The sequence below is a fragment of the Ctenopharyngodon idella genome, chromosome 16, assembly GCF_019924925.1.
Source record: "Ctenopharyngodon idella isolate HZGC_01 chromosome 16, HZGC01, whole genome shotgun sequence".
NCBI lineage: Eukaryota > Metazoa > Chordata > Actinopteri > Cypriniformes > Xenocyprididae > Ctenopharyngodon > Ctenopharyngodon idella.
The window spans coordinates 28,384,608-28,404,009 of NC_067235.1; the positions used below are offsets into that span (position 1 = coordinate 28,384,608).

Consider the following 19,402-nt stretch of genomic DNA (forward strand, 5'->3'; position numbering starts at 1 on the left):
TGCCACACCTCTGTGTTTACAAGAGGAAAAATTGTGATTTACATCAAAGGGAGGGTGTAGTGAATGGATAGAATGAGGAAGCAAAAGCTATGAAAGTGTCATCAGAATCAGAGAATTCGCCTAAAAAGAGAGAGTGATTTGGGTAATTTGGACCAGGGTTTCCAAAACTAGGGTTCGCAAATTTGTAGGGCTGCCCCCTAATAATCGACTAACTGTTAGTCGATGAGAAGATGCTTAGTTGACCAAAATTTTATCAGTCGCTTAGTCAAGGAAAAAAATCCACAGGAAGTGGCAAAGTCACACAGTCTGTGACGGACAGATCTTTAACAGCTCTGTGATAATTACAGTACATCCAAACGCTCGCCTATCATTCATCGACCTCAAATATAGCTTATCACCTGAAACATGTAAGTAGTAGCAGCTTTACACGGCCGCTCGCTTTAATGTTAACCTAGAAAAATGCAGGCTATTCAAGTGTTTGTGTGGAGTGTGAAAGTTGAATAGTAGCACACTTATTGCATGACAGCTAACATGGAGGCACCTGCGCAATCACTTGCACTTAAAATACTGTCATTTTTGGTCATACAGATAAGAGTAATACATCTTTTGAATCTGTGAAGAGTATACTTTTATCTGTGTGCACTCACAATAACAACAAAACGTTGTGCTTTTGTAAAATAATGAAAGCAAACCGTGCGCTTGCTGCCGTCTCTCTCTGTGAACTTGAGCGCACCAGAAAAAGAAAAAGAAGCAAAATTCCATGTAAACTTACATACATGAAGAATATATCTATAGAAATTGAAATGTTTACTTTTAAATGAACCAATTCAAATGGAAAACAAATATTCTCAGGTTATGTAATCTGTATGAAACCTGCATATAGGCGCATCCACGGAGATGACGAGTCAGCTTCATCTGCAGCCGAAAATACAGAAAACATAGTTTATCAATTAATTTGCCAATCTCCTTGCTGTTTCTCCCCGACGCACTCATAATCATTACTTCTGCCGGTGCACTGTGGCAAACGTTATGCGTGCGCTGATTAAGCTATGTAGGCATTAAAAGCTCTTTATTATGATTTATATTGTTTATTAATAAACATGTGATTAGTCAACTAATCGCTTAAAATGAATGACTACTAGTCGACCAGAAAAATCTTTAGTCAAGGGCAGCCTTACAAATTTGTAATGTGACCATTAACTGACATCAGAGAACCATAAACATGCAAATGTGTTAAATTATTGAATATTGACTTAAAATCTCAGGGGGACTTCAAGTAAATATTTAATTCAAAGTGGTTTGGCTGACAAAAAATGTTGGGAATCCTGGTTTTAGAGAATAGATATAAATACATAGATTCTACAATTAGCAACTGTTATTTATATAATGGAATACACAACACATCCGTCGTATTGAAAAGGTCCAGATCTGCCTGTAAACACATGACAGGAAGTTGACAGATTCTTCCATTTTCACCCAATGTGGTTGCTGTGGTCCTTGTGTATGTATGGTGTGTTTTGTTGTTATTTGTGTCTGAGTCCTGCCCTCTGCTGGTCTGAATGAAATCGACTCAATAGCCACTAACCAGACTGATGTGTACATTCAGCGTGACCAGTTCACTTTAAACCTATTTTCTATCCCAAGACCATAATTTTTAACAGTAATTTGCCCCATTAGAACTTTTCCACAACAGTGACCATGTTTACATGAACATTTTGATTTTGGAATGGTTGTATTCTGATTATTTATGTGTCATGTAAACGTGATTTAACTTGTTTGCCATAAACCAATCTGAATAAGGCAGCTGGCATTTCCCTGTAATATCCAGAAATGCTGTACTTTTTATTTGGATTATCCACTTGTTCATTTACATCTACACATCCTCTACTGGTAAGCACTTCCAGTATTTCCATAAGGGAGTAGTGGGAAAAGAATCTGCTTGTCAGTTTGTTTGGATTATGATGATTACATGTGCAGTATATGGGAATTATTTTCTAAATAAGGGTTAGAATACTTTAATCGGAAAACAGTGTACATGTAAATGTGGTTACTGAGGTAAGAATAGTTGCTTTTCAGTATAAGCTCAATGTGAATTTGATAGTGTTACAAACACTAATTTTTATGGCCTGTTTCATTTGTTGTGTGAATCAAAGAAAAATTGGGCATTATGACTCTACTGCTTTGTGGTTTTCTGTAACAGCTTCTACTTACCTGAGAGATTTTCTGACTGTAACGTGGAAGAGTTTCATGAATTCCTGAACAGTGGAGGTGGTGCGTGTCTCTTCAATAAACCTTCAAAGGTAAACCCACTTCAGTTCTGTCTGTGTTTTACTTTCCTTAGCACGTCACTATCCCACACAGAATCTGCACCCACAGAACTTCAAACAAAGTGCTACAGTTTTCTCTCTTTCACAAAGTTTTATACGTACACTTACATTCAAAAGTTTTTTTTTAAAGAAATTTGCATTATATTGATCAAAAGTGACAGTAAAGTATTGAAGCTTGTTTCCACCATGAGAAAAAAATAAAAAAGCAACTTTTTTATCTCACAGTTCTGTGATACAAAGTCAGAATTGCGAGTTATAAAGTCAGAATTGCGTGATAAAGTCAGAATTGTGACAAACAAACTTGCAATTTCGTGTTATAATGTCCGATTGTGAGGAAAAAAGACTTGTTTTTCTCAGAATTTATATCTCACAATTCTGACTTTATAAGACGCAATTGTGAGTTTATATCATGCAATTCTTGAAAAACTTGCAATTGTGACTATATCTCGTAATTCTGAGAGAAAAAAAGTCAGAATTGTGAGTTATAAAGTCAGAATTGCGTGATAAAAACTCGCAATTGCCACGAAAAAAAGTCAGAATTGCAACTTTTTATCTCGCAATTCTGACTTTGTAACTCACAATTGTGAGTTTAAAACTCGCAATTCTGAGGAAAAAAAGTCAGGATTGTGAGATGTAAACTCGCAATTGCGAGAAAAAAGTCAGGATTGTGAGAAAAAAAAGTTGCACTTACCTTTTTTTTATTTTTTTATTTAGTGGTGGAAACAAGCTTCCATAGTAAAGACTTTTATTCCAAAAAATATATTACAAATAAATGTTGTTCTTTATATTCATTATGTGCTGAACTTTATATTCAAAGAATATGGAGGGAAATGTGTCATGGTTTCCACAAAAATATTAAACAGAACAACTGTTTTCAACATTGATTTAATAATAAGAAATATTTCTTGAGCACCAAATCAGCATATTAGAGTGATTTCTGAAAGATCATGCGACAGTGAAGACTGGAGTAATTAAGCTGTGTCATCACGGCAATAAATTACATTTTAAAATATATTAAAATAGAAAACAGTTCTTTTATATGTTACGATATATGTATATGAATAAGTAATATATGTGAAATAACATTAGTGCAATAAATTAACAAATAAATGATGCAAATTAACAGAGTTCTGTTTTTTTCCTCTCTCTCTCTCTCTTTAGCTCTTGGATCCTCCAGAGTGTGGAAATGGTTTTGTGGAGGCAGGAGAGGAGTGTGACTGTGGAAGCCCAGCCGTGAGTGATCTTACATCAACGTCATGATCACAATAATCTGATACTGCTTATGTAATCTGTATTTTTTCCCCGTCTTTATGTAGGAGTGTGCTAAAGAAGGGGAGAACTGCTGCAAGAAATGTATGTTGGCTCAGGGAGCCAAATGCAGCGATGGTCTCTGTTGTAAAAACTGCCAGGTATGCGCTGAGTCATACAAGAAAAATCTGCAGCCTTCTGTTTGTGTGATTTTGTTTTTAATGATCCTTGTGCTGTGTCTGTAGCTGGAGTTTATGGGTGAAATTTGTCGTGAGGCGGTCAATGATTGTGACATACCGGAAATGTGCACTGGGAACTCCAGCCAGGTGAGGGCACAACACATCCTACAGTAGTAGAATTAATGGACCAATACAACAGAGTTTACCTGTGTTTGAAATGAAATACTAGCATACTGCACAGTATGTACTGGATACTGTATATAATTTAAAAAGAAAAAAACTGCATTTTTTATGTGACTACACATTTTGAACAATTAGGCCACATGTTGCATGCCTAGTTTAGTGAGTGGTGTCCAGTTATCATCTAGAAAGGATGTTTTTTTCTTTTTTTTTTTGCATATTAATATTTTAATTTAATGGTATGGCAGTCACTTGGCAGTCAAGATATTACTTCTGGTTCATGTCAAACACATTGAATTGTGGGATAGAAAATTCCATACAGTGTGCTCTGCTGTGTATTGTACATTTCTGCAAATCTAGTAGGTCATTCCATGCATACATAAAATTCACATATCCTACTGGTATATGGACTGCACTGCATATGTTTAAAAACAGTAAATAGTATGCCAATATAAACATGCTCTTTCACTTTGTTGGAGTGAAGAATTTTGAATGGTATATGTTATATTTAAAGTGTAAAACTCAATATATTTTTCACAGTGTCCTCCAAACCTGCACAAGATGGATGGGTACACATGTGAGAAAGACCAAGTGAGTTTATATATGATATATTGTGGCAATTTATTATTTTATAATATGTGATATGTCAGTGTGACCTATTTTTCTTCATTTGATCTAATTTCAGGGAAGATGTTTCAATGGCAGGTGCAAAACCAAGGACAGGCAGTGCAAGTACCTCTGGGGAGAGAGTGAGTGCCAGTTATTTTAGTATTATTTATATACTATTACAATATTTATTTATATTTTGAATTTGCTTTTATTTTTATATTTTCAGTTTCCATTTTAGTTTTAGTAATTTCATGTGCTTTTTTATTTTATTTTTTTTTAAATTTAGCTTTAATATAGTTTTTTTTTTTTTTTTTCAGTTTTTGTTGTCGTAATTTTCCACGTAACTTCAACGTAAACATATTTAAGTTAGCTGCCAATGCAACATTTTAAATTTTTAAATCTTTCATCTAATATTTATATTTTAATTACCAAAAACAATTTTTAATAGTTTTAGTTAACGATAATAAAATCACTTCCTGCTGTTTGAAATATGTTTTTTTGTTGGTGGGTGGTTCTGGTAGGATCTTGATTAGTGTGATGTTTTTGTTTCTAAAGAAGCAACATCGGCTGATAAGTTTTGCTATGAGAAACTCAACATTGAGGGCACAGAGAAGGGCAACTGTGGCCGTGACAAAGACACCTGGATTCAGTGCAAAAAACAGTGAGTTTAACCGTCATAAGAGGTTACTAAATGAAAGTAATGGGTAATGAATTTCCATGACATGTTCACATATATATATATATATATATATATATATGTGTATATGAAGACTTCAGATGCAATTACTTTTTTCATGATTATTATGGGATTATTTTCATTTTAATTATTAGTAGTGATCACATTTGATTTAAGTCATTAAAGGGTTAGTTCACCCAAAAATGAAAATTCTGTCATTAATTACTCACCCTCATGTCGTTCCAAACCCGTAAGACCTTCGTGCGTCTTCGGAACACAAATGAAGATATTTTTGATGAAATCCGAGAGGTTTCTGATCCCCCATAGACAGCAACGCAATTACCACATTCAAGGTTCAGAAAGGTAGTAAAGACATCATTAAAATAGTCCATGTGACTACAGCCGTTCAACCTTAATGTTATAAAGTGACGAGAATACTTTTTGTGCGCAAAAAAAACAAAATAAAACAAAAATAACAATTTTATTCAACAATTTCTTCTCTTCCATGTCAGTCTCTGACGCTTTTCACGTAAGCACCATGACGCGTGTGTGTGATGCTGACGCAGGAGCCGGTCAATACTGAGCCGCCGTTCTGGCATAGAACCCGGAAGTGCTGCACTGTGTTTACAATGTAAAAAGCGTCAGAGACTGACACAGAAGAGAAGAAATTGTTGAATAAAGTCGTTATTATTCATTTTTTTGGCGCTCAAAAAGTATTCTCGTCGCTTCATAAAATTAAGGTTGAACCACTGTAGTCACATGGACTATTTTACTGTCTTTACTACCTTTCTGGGCCTTGAAAGTGGTAATCGCATTGCTTTCTATGAGGGATCAGAAAGCTCTCGGATTTCATCAACAATATCCTAATTTGTGTTTTAAAGATGAATGAAGGTCTTACGGGTTTGGTACGACATGAAGGTGAGTAATTAATGACAGAATTTTCAATTTTGGTTAAACTACCCATTTAAAGCATGTCAAGGATGTTTAAGATCAGTTAACTTAAAAAAACAAGATATTAAAAAGTGTGCACGTGTGTGTTTTCAGGGATGTACACTGTGGATACCTGCTCTGCTCCAACATTTCTCCAGCACCCAGACTAGGAGAGTTACAGGGAGGTTTGACTTCTTTCTCGGTGGCCCAGCACAGCGCCTCACTGGACTGCAGGTACAGTCAGAGACACTCACTTCAGGTTTCTATGTGTTGATTGATTTTCCTAAAGTAAGTGTGAATGTTTCAGTGGAGGGCATGTGCTGATTGACGGCGACACTGATCTTGGATACGTAGAGGACGGAACGGCATGTGGGACGGATCGCATCTGCTTTAACCACAAATGCCTCCCAGTGCAAGAATTCAACTTCAGCACGTGCCCCGGCACCAATGAAAGGGTGATCTGCTCCGGACATGGGGTGAGAGATTGTGTGTGGTTTGAACTGGGACAGTTGTGTTATCCACTGATCCAGTTTCAGCTGAAATGATGATATTTACTGTAACATGCAATTACAAATTAAAGCTAAAAATACATTTTGGTTAACGAAATACATAAAATGAGTATATTTAAATATATTTTATTATGAATATATAAATAAAAAAAACAATAATTAGTATAATTTTTTATTATAAAGAAACAGTTAAATAACTTTTAAATAGCATAATTCAAAATGTATTTTTTCTCAAATCATGCTGTGGGTCGGATTGAACTCCTCTAAGGGCCATTTTTGGTTTAATACCAAATATGTGTTTAATACCCCTAATATGTAAATATAAATAAACAATTCACTGATTCAGGTGTTGCTGCTGCTCATTAATGTGGTATCTTTGTGTGTGTGTTGTAGGTGTGCAGTAACGAGCTCAGGTGTGTGTGTGACCTGGGCTGGGCAGGTGAGGACTGTAACTCCACCTCTCCTTTGAGTTACCTGCTGGTGCGTCCTACACCCAGACCATCAGGTAGGCCAAACTTCCACTTTCCCTTAGACTTCACAAAAGAATGATGCACAGAACCAGTCACAGTTCCATTACACAGAGATCCTTTACCAGCACGCATTGCAAAAAAAGCTGATGACAGAAGACATGGTGGTTATGTGTAAAGGCCTCCAGCCAGTGTGAACTCTTCATTACCAAAGTTGCAAGAATCAGAAGAGGTGCCATTTCTGATCATATTTCATAGTTCATTTCTATAAAACAAATAACATATGTCAAAATGAATGTAATAAGCCATGTGATGCAGTGCATTACAGCAATTTTACCACTATAGCAAGATGTTTTCTTAAGTACAACATGAAACAGTGGCACCAGCGATATTAACGCACTGAAGGGTTTTTAATCATTTAAATTTATTTAGTGAACAGAATCGAATTTATTGATTGTTTACTAGACATTTTACATACAATTAGTTCTTACGTTAAACATTTTAAATCTAAATAGAGTTATAAAGTCAGAATTGTGAGATATAAACAATTCTGAGAAAAAACGTCTGTCTTTTTTCCCTCGCTAATGGACATTATATCACGCAACTGCGAGTTTATATCTCACAAGTCTGACTTTATAACTCGCAATTCTGACTTTATAACTCGCTATTCTGACTTTATAAAGACAATTCTGAATTGCATGATATAACATAAAGTCAGAATTGCGAGTTATAAAGTCAGACTTGTGAGATATAAACTCACAATTGCAAGTTATAAAGTCAGAATTGCGTGATCTAAAGTCCGAAATGTGTGATATAAAGTCTGAAATGTGTGATATAAAGTCAGAATAGCGAGTTATAAAGTCAGAATTGCGAGTTATAAAGTCAGACTTGTGAGATATAAACTCACAATTGCAAGTTATAAAGTCAGAATTGCGTGATATAAAGTCCAAAATGTGTGATATAAAGTCAGAATAGCGAGTTATAAAGTCAGAATTGCGAGTTATAAAGTCAGACTTGTGAGATATAAACTCGCAGTTGCGTGTTATAATGTCCATTAGCGAGGGAAAAAAGACAGACGTTTTTTCACAGAATTGTTTATATCTCACAATTCTGACTTTATAACTTGCAGTTGTGAGTTTATATCTCACAATTCTGACTTTTTTTCTCAGAATTGTGAGATATAAACTCGCAATTGTGAGAAAAATAGGCAGAATTGTAAGGAAAAAAAATGTCGCATTTACCTTTTTTATTTATGGAAACAAACTTCCATAGTTAGGCTAAATTTGATGGTTCCTGTTATTGAAAAAATACATTAAATACCTAAATATTAGGATTTAACAAATATGTTTAAAAAAAGTCAAAAAATATCAAGATATAATAATTTCATTTTTCATTAGTCTGTTATTCTTCTGTTCTGTTATCATATTCCTGTTCAACAGTTCATTCACCACTCACACATTTCACACGCTTTTAATTTCTCTTTTGATTTTTCTGTTTCATGACTTTTGTTTATACGCACTCGTTCTTTGTGGACAGGCTCATGTCTTTTGCTGGAGTGACAGTGAGTTTAGATTTGAGTTGTTGTTTGTTGTTGTTTCTTCTCTGTCGTTTTGTCGTTCACTCACCCCATTATTCCTCCGTGTTTCTGTCTGAATGAAAGCTAACAGTGTTTATCTGCTGTGCTGTGTTGTTATAAACCTCGTCATATACCCTGTTTTATGGATTTGATTTGTTTGAATGCCTTTAACATACAGCCTCCGTGGAGAGAAAGAGTCATACATTTTTATCTAAATCTTTTTTCTAGTTCCTGTCTCTATTTGTCTTTATTCCAGATTGATTTTGTCATGTGGTCAACCGGACAAAACAAACACAATTGTAAATCAAACATGAATATGAATCATGTTTACATCCAGATTAGTTTTGCTTTGTCCAGATGATTGCAGCTCAGTGTTGTCTGCTAGTTGCCATGGTTAAAGATTAAGCATTCTGTTCCTCTGACAGGCATCGTAACTACTAACATCATAATCGGGGCCATCGCTGGCTCTATCCTGGTCCTTGCACTGATTCTAGGCATTTCTGCATGGGGATACAAGTGAGTCACATGACTACAGACGTCTCAGCTGAAAAAATGATTAATCTTCGCCTAAAGGGACAGTCCATCCAATAATGACAATTCTATCATCATGTACTTACCCTCATGTTGTTCCAAACTTGGCTTTCTTTCTCTGAAGAGCATCTCTGAGATATTCAAAACTTTTCCTTTTGTGCTCCACGGAAGAGAAAAAGTCATACATACAGTTTTGGAATGATATGACATTTTTGAGTGAACTGTCCCTTTAAACTGCCATTTTATATATAGATTTGTTCTTTTATTATGATTTTATCTTGATGTTTATTTTGCTAATTGTTTTGTTTTTTCTCCCCGTGAAGGAGCTACAGACAGCGTCAATATGTTGAATCAGAAGTACACAGAAGATTTTGTCGGTTTGTCTTCATTTTATGATTGCGCTTTTATGTGTGGAACGTTTTGAATTATTTTTAAGGCTATTATTAATGCTCATATATTTGGATTAAGGATTTGAATAAGCACCTTACCCTATGTATTACATTTTGGCATGCAGACTACCGTTCAAAAGTTTGGGTAGGTACGATTTTTTAATGTTTTTGAAAGAAGTCTCTTATGCTCACCAAGGCTGTATTTATTTGATCACAAATACAGTAAAAGCAGTAATATTGTGAAATATTATTAATTTTTTTGAATTAACTGTTTTCTATTTAAATATATTTTAAAATGTAATTTATTCCTGTGATCAAAGCTGAATTTTCAGCATCATTACTAGTCTTCAGTGTCACATGATCCTTCAGAAATAATTCTAATATGCTGATTTGCTGCTCAAGAAACAGTCTTTAATATTATCAATTTTGAAAACAGTTGTGCTGCTTAATATTTTTGTGGAAACTGATGCATTGTTTTTTCAGGATTCTTTGTTGAATATAAAGTTTAAAAAACAGGATTTATTTGAAATATAAACATTAGAAACTTTTGTAAGATTATAAATGTTTTTACTATCTCTTTTGATTAATTTAATGCATCCTTGCTGAATAAAAGTATTCATTTCTTTAAACAAAAACCTTACTGACACCAAACTTTTGAACGGTAATGTATATATTTTTCTAAGTGATCAGATTTTTGCTGGTTGATGATATTCCCAGCCCAGTTTTTAGATCAAACCTTTTTCTGTTTGTCAGTCAAATGCCTCCGGGTGATTACGTGAAGAAGCCTGGAGATGCGGATTCTCTCTACAGTGACATGCCGCAGGGCGTAAGCTCGAACTCTGGAAGCAGCTCCAAGAAGAGGTCTGCTTACCTGTCTCACCTCCAGATCAACACCTGCTCTTTCACCCCCTCTATCCCCTCCATCAGCCAAAACATCTCTCTGTTCGGCTTCAGGTGTGCTTCATCTCCATCTTCATCGCTTTGCCTGCTCTGCTAACAAATAGTGGAAAGTTTACTTTAAAAACAAGTAGGAAAGTTTACTTTGAGAGCTCAAAAGACTTGGAGATTTCAATTGTTTAATTTAAGGATCAACTTTGTCTTAGATGCTTCTGTGAAAATACTTTTGAGACATATGACATAAATGAGACAATTGGTGACATAGAGTCTAGAGCTATGAACTTAATGTAGCTCAGATAGTCTTAAAAAATTGACGAGTAATGTCTGAGTACATACTGAAATCTCTGACTTTCGATTGCAGTCTTTAGGTATCTGTGTAAATCTGAACACAGTCTGAGACATTGTGATCTCTTCTGAAACTCTAGAGGAGACACATGTGAGATTACTGGGGCATTTTCCTTAGGAGAAACGTCTCAGAGCCAAAGTCACCATTTACTCTGGATTTAGACTCATTACTGTCTAGGAAATACAACTGAGATATTAAAGAGATCTCATAAAGAAAGATTGTTTTTCTTTTTAAAGGTTTAGTTCACTTCAGAATTAAAATTTCATAATAATGTACTCACCCCCATGTCATCTAAGATGTTTATGTCTTTCTTTCTTCAGTCAAAAAGAAATTAAGGTTTTTGAGGAAAACATTCCAGGATTTTTCTCCATATAGTGGACTTCAGTGGGGTACAATGTGTTGAAGGTCCAAACTGCAGTTTTTAAAGGGCTCTACACGATCCCAGACGAGGAATAAGGGTCTTATCTAGCGAAACATTCAGTCATTTTCTAAAAAATAAAATAAAAATGTATATACTTTTTAACCATAAATGCTCATCTTGCACTGCTCTGCGATGCGCCACGCATTACGTAATCACGTTGGAAAAGGTAGGGTGAAAAACTAAAATCTCATTTTCTCCTCCAATTTCAAAATCGTCCAACATCATTGTTTTAACTTTTTTTTGTAAAGGGCGTTTGACTTAGTCTTTGCACGTTCGCTTTATAGACACTGGATTGGTACTTTCACCTACGTCACACATGACCTTTCCAATGTGATTACGTAATGTGTGGCACATTGCAGAGCTAGTGCAAGACGAGCATTTGTGGTTAAAAAGTATATAAGTTTTAATTTAAAAAAAAAAAAAGACAGATAGTTTCGCTAGACAAGACCCTTATTCCTCGGCTGGGATCATGTAGAGCCCTTTGAAGCTGCAATTTGGACCTTCACCCAGTGAAGTCCACTATATGGAGAAAAATCCTGGAGTGTTTTCCTCAAAAACCCTCAAAAATTTCTTTCTGAAGAAAGAAAGACATAAACATCTTGGATGACATGAGGGTGAGTAAATTATCAGGAAATTTTGATTCTGAAGTGAACTAATCCTTTAAGGGCCAATTCATGCTTTTGACTCTGAGCTGCTATATTACTAAAAGTATGAAATAATTCCTGTTTTATTTGGCACAGACTTTTTTAAAGTTTAAGTATGCAGTCCCTTCTACAAGATGCCATTTTTAGTCTTTATTGCTTTCTTGATGACTTCTCCACTGCAGATTTGTGCTATTGGCTCAAAATGCTGTTAACTGTCTGTTTGTCTCTCTCTTGGCTATTGTTAAAGTCATATCAGGCTCTAGTACCATTAATACTGAGGCAGTAAGTAAGTCAGTGTCTTCATGGTGTCCTGTCTCCATGATCTCATGCTCATCTCGCTCATCTCAGTGTGGTTGTTCTGCTCATCACAGTGATATGGATCATACCTGCTTTACAGTATATTTTGATCTCTACAACAATTTACAAATTAATACTGTTGTTATAATTTAAGAAAGAACTTTAAGGAAGTACATGATGTCACTTGGATGATAGTGTCATTAAGGAATATGACTTTTGTTTGAAAAATTACAAGATTAGCAGGAATAAAAACTGAAAACCTATAAAATGACTATGAATTGCAAAAATACTTGTGTTGTTAGACATTTTGATTCGAGAAAGGAAAAATTAAGAAACCCCTGCAATATTGCTTAATATATTGCCAAGTTTTCCATGTTAGAAGAAAAAAATCACCCTGTGTTCACTTAGTTGTGATATTGTGATAAAAGAAAGCCAACTAATATGATTTCTATCTTTAATAACAGTGATTTTAATATTTTATCCACTATATTAAGACATACACTATAGGCACATTAAAATGTACTGCTAAGTAGGAATGACCCATGTGACGTCTCTCAGCCATTCGTTTTCCTCATACAGAACCCTTTTAATCTCTGTAACTGCATTTAATGAACTTAAAAGAGAATTTCTCTGTTCTTTGGTCTGAAGATCTAACGGTCTGTCTCACTCTTGGAGTGAAAGAATCCCAGATGCCAAGCACATCTCTGACGTCTGTGAAAACGGACGACCCAGGAGCAACTCATGGCAAGGTAACACATAGGCTACATAAATACAACAGCTCTAAATGACAGAGCTTCCATCAGATTAATCTCAGCATTCATATCACATGTTTGTCTCCTCTGTCACTGCAGGAAACATCACAGGTACCCGTAAGAAGCTCAAGGGAAAGAAGTTCCGCCCTCGCTCCAACTCCACAGAGTAAGAGATTCAGTGTTGCCATAGTTCTTTACCATACAATGAGTGATGTGGAAACACAGGGTGGATGTTGGACTTTGCATGGAGTCTTAAACTCTATGCCATGTATCAGTACTGCAGTGTGTCCAAGTTAAATCGTTGAAACTTTGTTCTGTGTGTTTGGAGTAACTGCTGGTTTGTTTTGGGTGTGCATTGATGTGTGCATTGGTTTAATCTCTGGAACGAACAGCACGCCGAAACTGACCTGCACGTCTTCATCTGTATGAACACAGTATACACTCAGATTCTGATTTCAGCTTGATGCTTGTTTCTGCACTTGAACTCTCCTTTTTCAAACGCATGTGACAAACTGACCACAACTAAAACAAAGAACAACATTCAGCTGACCTACACAAATACAACTACTTCATTTTGTAATATTCGTTCAAGTCTCAAGCAAGACATATTCAAAAATGCATTAGCAGGCAGCATCGCACTTCTGTGATGTGCTTTAACGTTGCGTAGCTTGGTGATTGTGGAAAAGTTCTTCTGCAAAATTTAAAGGAATAGTTCACTCAAAAAATAAACATTCTGTCATAATTTACTCGCCCTCATGTTGTTCCAAACCTGAATGACTTTCTGTCTTTCTGTCTAATATGTTTATGTGGTGTTCAAGTACATGTTATCAATATTGAAAACAGCTGTGCTGCTTAATATTTTTGTGGAAACAGTGATACATTTTTGTCAGGATTCTTTGATGAACAGAAAGTTCAAAAGAACAGCATTTTATGTTGTCTGTTTTTGTCATTTTAGAAGTTCACCAGCCCCTTTCCCCATTCAGTTTCATTTTATGGAAAGGAACATTTTGCTTTGTGTTCCGCTAAAGAAATAAAGTCATATAGGTTTGCAGCGACATGAGGATTAGTAAATGAAGACACATTTTAAATTTTTCTGGTCAATTGGATGCTGATGTTACAGCAGCTGTGTTTTGTAGAGTCTTCATTTTGTTCCGTCCAGCACCAGCCACAAAGCGAAAAAGCTTGATGATATCTGTGTAGGTGCTGTAGTCTGAGCTGCTGTCTGATCTCTCACCTGCATCTTGGATCGTAAAGAATGTCAGTGCTGCTGCTGTCTTTTACCAACTTCCTTCTTTCTCCTCTTTCTCCTACCTCTCCCATTCTTTCTCTTCTCCCCCCACCCTTCCCTTTCTCTCTCTCTCTTTTCACCATCGCTCCTTCCCCATCCTCCTCCTGCAGGTATTTAACCCCATGCGTCAAATCAGAGTATTATGTAACTAAATGGGTAGAAGATGTGAATAAAAACACTGAAGGACCTTTTATTAGGTACAATAACATCAGACTGCATTATATCTGTCCCCTATCCATCAGTTTCCCTCCTCAGCTGTTTGTTTCCCTGACCAAGTATCATTTTTCAGAGATGAGAGCTGAGCGTTAGGGTTTGAAGAGCATTCGCTGGCAGATCCTCTCTAAACCGAACATTCATTTCAATGTATTTGTTTCTTTTTGATATTCTAAATGTGTATTATTCCATTCCAACGTGTCATTTTTTTAAAGTGCATGAACATTTCTGCAATTTCAAGGATTAACAGTTTTGTAATCATAAATCTTAAATGTTTGTCATTAGAAATCTTCCAATCATACGTCACAATGTAACTGGCCACTTGTCTTTAAAGGAGACGGAAGGCATTTGTTATTCAGTAGATCATTTGATGTAAACATCAATAACCATGAGATGCAAGTATCCAGGAATGCCTTTCATATGATCATCTCACAAAACCAAGATCAGATTTCACCCCAAAATCACCAGAAATTATTTTTCACATATTTTTAGGCCCATTAAGGTTTTTGTTGCATTGTGACATTATTCAAACATTATAAATACAAATAACATTAAATCCAAAATTCCCATTACTGTAATTCAAATAAATTATCAAATTAAATAATAATTTTTTATTGTAAAGCAGGTATACACATTTTTTGTACTACCTTTAATCTGTTCTCATTTCAACAAAAATACTACAGTAGTTCTTTCACTGTAATACAATTAAAAATTACTATTAATTAGAATCACCAATTAGTTATAATTATAAAACTATTTTTAAAAAGGTTAAATGTGCTAAGACTTTGGGAGTGGAATGTATGGGAAAAATTAACTTAAAGGGATAGGTTACCCAAAAATGAAAATTATCCCATGATTTACTCACCCTCAAGCCATCCCAGGTGTATATGACTATCTTCTTTCAGACGAACACAATCGGAGATATATTTAAAAATATCCTGGCTCTTCCAAGATTTATAATGATAGTGAACGGGGGACATGTTTTGAAGCCCCCCAAAAATGCATCATAAATAAAAACCATACGGCTCCAGGGGGTTAATAAAGTTTTAAATATGGATATTTTTTCTTACAAAAACCTATCGTTTCACTTGAGAAGGCCTTTCTTAACCCCCTGGAGCCGTTTGGATTATATTTACGATGGATGGATGCATTTATTTTGGGCTTCAAAACATGCCCCCCTTTCACTACCATTATAAAGCTTGGAAGAGCCAGGATATTTTTTAATATATCTCCGATTGTGTTCATCTGAAAGATCATCATATACACCTAGGACGGCTTGAGGGTGAGTAAATCATGGGCTAATTTTCATTTTTAGGTGAACTATCCTTTTAAATGGGTATATTTATTTTTAGATATAGCTATAACTATGTAATTAATTTTACTCAACCTAATTTTTTTCTTTTGATTTTGGACTGAAATATAACTAGGATGTGTTTTCGTGAGATTCACTCAGGTGCTCTGTGCCGGTTGTTGTATTTGTGCATCTGTGTGTGTACATCAAAAGACCAAACCAGCCTCATTGACTGTAGCTCTTGTGTTTGTATGATTGTTTGTATTGTATTCCTCTTTCACTGTTCTGTCGCTCTCACACTCAGTGTCCCCTCTCTGCATGCCGGCTGCTGCTTAATGTGTGTCGCTTTTGCACTCCTATGATGTCATCAACGTATGGCTGCCATGTTCTCTGTGATGATAATCACTTGTGTCTGTCCTGATCACCTCATCATGTCCGCCATGTTTGTAAGCCCACATGACGCCGGGTATGTTTGTTCGTTAAACATCCCAAAAGCACTACATTGTGCTTGCAGTATCTGCCCAGCTTCACTCTCCAGTAAGAGCCAGTGGGTATTTTTGTGGCAAGGACTGATGAAGTTAGTGATTTTGGATGATGGCTTGCTGTGGAAACATTCCCTCTGACCTCTTCAAGGGGTCAAAGGTGACCGCTCCATGTTTGTTCTGGATCTTGACGCTGTTATCCAGTTCACACACTTCAAGACTAATGTCACATCTCTCTGATACCACAGGACACTGTCACCGGCCAAATCACCCACCTCTTCAACCGGCTCCATCGCCTCCAGCCGGAGATACCCCTACCCCATGCCTCCGCTTCCAGATGAGGAGAGGAAGGCCAACAGACAGAGTGCCAGGGTAAGACTTAACATACGTCAGCCTCTTTTTATCATTCAGCACATCACAGGTATTCAGGATAAAAATATTTAGACAATTCCCTCAGAATTATGATTTAGCACATTACATTTTCTACACTATAATGTGGGAAAGCAGCTACAGAAGCATGTGCATGAAATTTAGAGCTTTTATGATGATCTGTCCACTCATCATGTGAAGCACTTAGTAGCAAGTAAACTAAATTCACACAAACATTGTAAGAAAGAAGTTCAGAAATTTCTTAGGAACATTCTTACAAACCTTATCTTAAGTTCAATTATTGGAAAATTATTACGAAGTTCTTAAGTATTTTCTTAAAGGGATAGTTCACCCAAAAATTATCCCATGATTTACTCGCCCTCATGCTATCCTAAGTGTATATGACTATCTTCTTTCAGACGAACACAATTGGAGATATATTTAAAAATATCCTTGCTCCTCCAAGCTTTATAATGGTAGTGAATCGTTATGGAGTGTAATCCATACGGCTCCAGGGGGTTAATAAAGGCCTTCTGAAGCGAAGCGATGGGTTTTTGTAAGAAAAATATCCATTCTTATAACTTTATAAATTAAAAAAAAAGCTTCTGGCAGACGACCGTACGCATTCTGCACAAGTCGACTTGCACCACAAGAGTAACCTGTGATGCGATGACGTAGGATGTAGAAGTAGCATAAGCCTAGATGCCTCTCGTGGTTCAAATAGATAACAACAAACTCAAGCTCCTCTTCTGTTATATCGAAATCCTCCAACATTTGACTTCTAATTCGTGAACAGTGTTTTGTTTTGCTCTATCCTCTCTGCTTCCGCGTTCGTCATTGCGTCATGCGTCGGGTCAGAGGTTACTTTGAAGTCTGCCGCAAATCGGTGCGTACGGCCGTCTGCCGGAAGCTAGTTATTATTATCTTTAGTCACCTCACGATTTGATCCAATTCCGATTCTGGGAGTCACGATCCGATTCCAAAACGATTCTTGATCTACTTTTTAAAAAATTATTATTAATTAATTCGTTTACTGACTTACAAACCTTAAAATCCTTCACATTTACATATCCTTGCATAAGTAATTATAAGTAGGCCTACTTTTTAAAATAATTACAAATTGAAAAAAATTAATTAAAACAATTGTATGTTAAGAATTTTAAACTAATATAACTTCAAAACATACAAGCAAGTAGCAAATAATAAAGAGGAGCAACGAAACATATTACAAGCAATAAACAAAGAGTGCTTTCAGTATTTAAGATTATCTGAACGTTTTCTTTCTCTTGTTTACTGTCGTCATAGACAGCGGGAGATCTAATAAGCTGCATTCACGCACGGATCTCTTTTGAAATATAAGAAGTAATGCGGTTTGTCCTGTCCATTTAATCCCTTAAGACCAAACTGGCTGTGTTTACATTAATTTTGAGTCATAAAACCATTTTGAGAGGCAAGTACATTAAACCACTTACACGGAGTCAGGCACAGCCACATGTGCGAGCACTCTTCACAAACAAAGCGTCAGCATTTGAAATTGAAAGCAGCCTTATGTAAATGAGTTTCATATTTTACATATATAAGTCCACTGCATTCCAAACGACATGCCTTCGTAGAGCATTTGTAAGGAAAATACCGACGGACGAGACCGCGCACTGCATGTGTAACATCAAACAAAGCACACGTCTCTCATGTGCAGTGAAGCACACTCAGCGTCATCGCGCATCTGAATAAAAACTAAGCTAAGAATCGATTTTGAGCTTAGTTTTTATTCAGATGCGCGATCCAGAATCGTTGGAGAGAGAATCGCGATGCATCGATGGATCGATTTTTTTTTTTTTTCTCCCACCCCTAGTTATTATAGTTAATAAAGTTTTAAATATGGATATTTTTCTTACAAAAACTCATTCGCTTCAGAAGGCCTTTATGTGGCCCCCCGTTCACTACCATTATAAAGCTTGGAAGAGCAAGAATATTTGTAAACATATCTCCGATTGTGTTAATCTGAAAGATTATTCAACAGTGCTTTGATCTGCCTGCATTGACACTATTCTTTAAGAGCTGCTGTGCAGCCAAATAATGTACCAGTTATCAATGTAAAGCTGCTTTGACACAATCTACATTGTAAAAAGCGCTATATAAATAAAGGTGACTTGACTTGACTTGAAAGAAGATAGTCATATACATCTAGGATGGCTTGAGGGTGAGTAAATCATAATTTTCATTTTTGGGTGAACTAACCCTTTAAGATCATCTTTTTTTTCGGACAAAAATGACAGGTTTTGGTGTTATCTGACTGTATAGTGGTTATAGCCGAAGACTCGCTGATCAAAAACACCTCAAAGGCCGTCTTTTTGCACTGCCTGTTGATTACCGTAATAATCATAATAAGCGAGCACACTTTTTTCATAGTGACTGGCTTGACAGGAGTTCAGAGGCCGGATTCACGAAAATCTTAAGAAAGAAGTTATGAAAATGAATGTAAGAACGTATTTTTTTCTTAAGAAGAAAATGACAGGGTTTGGTGTTATCTGAGTGTATAGCGTTTCTTGCCGAAGACTGATCAACTCAATGAAAACACTTCAAAGGCCGTCTTTTTGCACTGCCCGCAGTTTATCAGAATAATCATAATAAGCATGCACACTATTTTCATCGCTAAAGCTTGACTGGAGTACAGCAGTCCGAGTTGCGTTTTTTTAATGTTCTGTGTATTTTAAATAGTTATTTTTAATGTGCCTGTTCATTTAATAAGTGTATATGTGCTAAAAGTTGTGTATAACAAAT

At 35.9% G+C, this 19,402-nt stretch overlaps 1 protein-coding gene across 3 annotated transcripts in view; it reads left to right on the plus strand.

The window, feature by feature from the left end:
• adam22 (ADAM metallopeptidase domain 22) overlaps nt 1-19,402 on the plus strand; it is a 69,753-nt gene that overhangs the window by 46,116 nt on the left and 4,235 nt on the right. The window contains exons 15-31 of one of the 3 annotated variants that reach the window (XM_051864660.1): nt 2,201-2,300; nt 3,489-3,560; nt 3,644-3,736; nt 3,821-3,901; nt 4,475-4,525; nt 4,620-4,683; nt 5,099-5,204; nt 6,264-6,383; nt 6,457-6,625; nt 7,052-7,163; nt 9,127-9,217; nt 9,556-9,609; nt 10,375-10,482; nt 12,875-12,975; nt 13,078-13,144; nt 16,501-16,624; nt 19,031-19,055. In XM_051864660.1, coding sequence (XP_051720620.1) covers nt 2,201-2,300; nt 3,489-3,560; nt 3,644-3,736; nt 3,821-3,901; nt 4,475-4,525; nt 4,620-4,683; nt 5,099-5,204; nt 6,264-6,383; nt 6,457-6,625; nt 7,052-7,163; nt 9,127-9,217; nt 9,556-9,609; nt 10,375-10,482; nt 12,875-12,975; nt 13,078-13,144; nt 16,501-16,624; nt 19,031-19,033 — 1,516 coding nt within the window. In that variant the 3' untranslated portion in view covers nt 19,034-19,055. Of the gene's footprint in view, nt 1-2,200; nt 2,301-3,488; nt 3,561-3,643; nt 3,737-3,820; nt 3,902-4,474; nt 4,526-4,619; nt 4,684-5,098; nt 5,205-6,263; nt 6,384-6,456; nt 6,626-7,051; nt 7,164-9,126; nt 9,218-9,555; nt 9,610-10,374; nt 10,576-12,176; nt 12,208-12,874; nt 12,976-13,077; nt 13,145-16,500; nt 16,625-19,030; nt 19,056-19,402 lie in introns of those variants that run through there. The other 2 variants (XM_051864659.1, XM_051864662.1) reach the window with 2 other exon arrangements.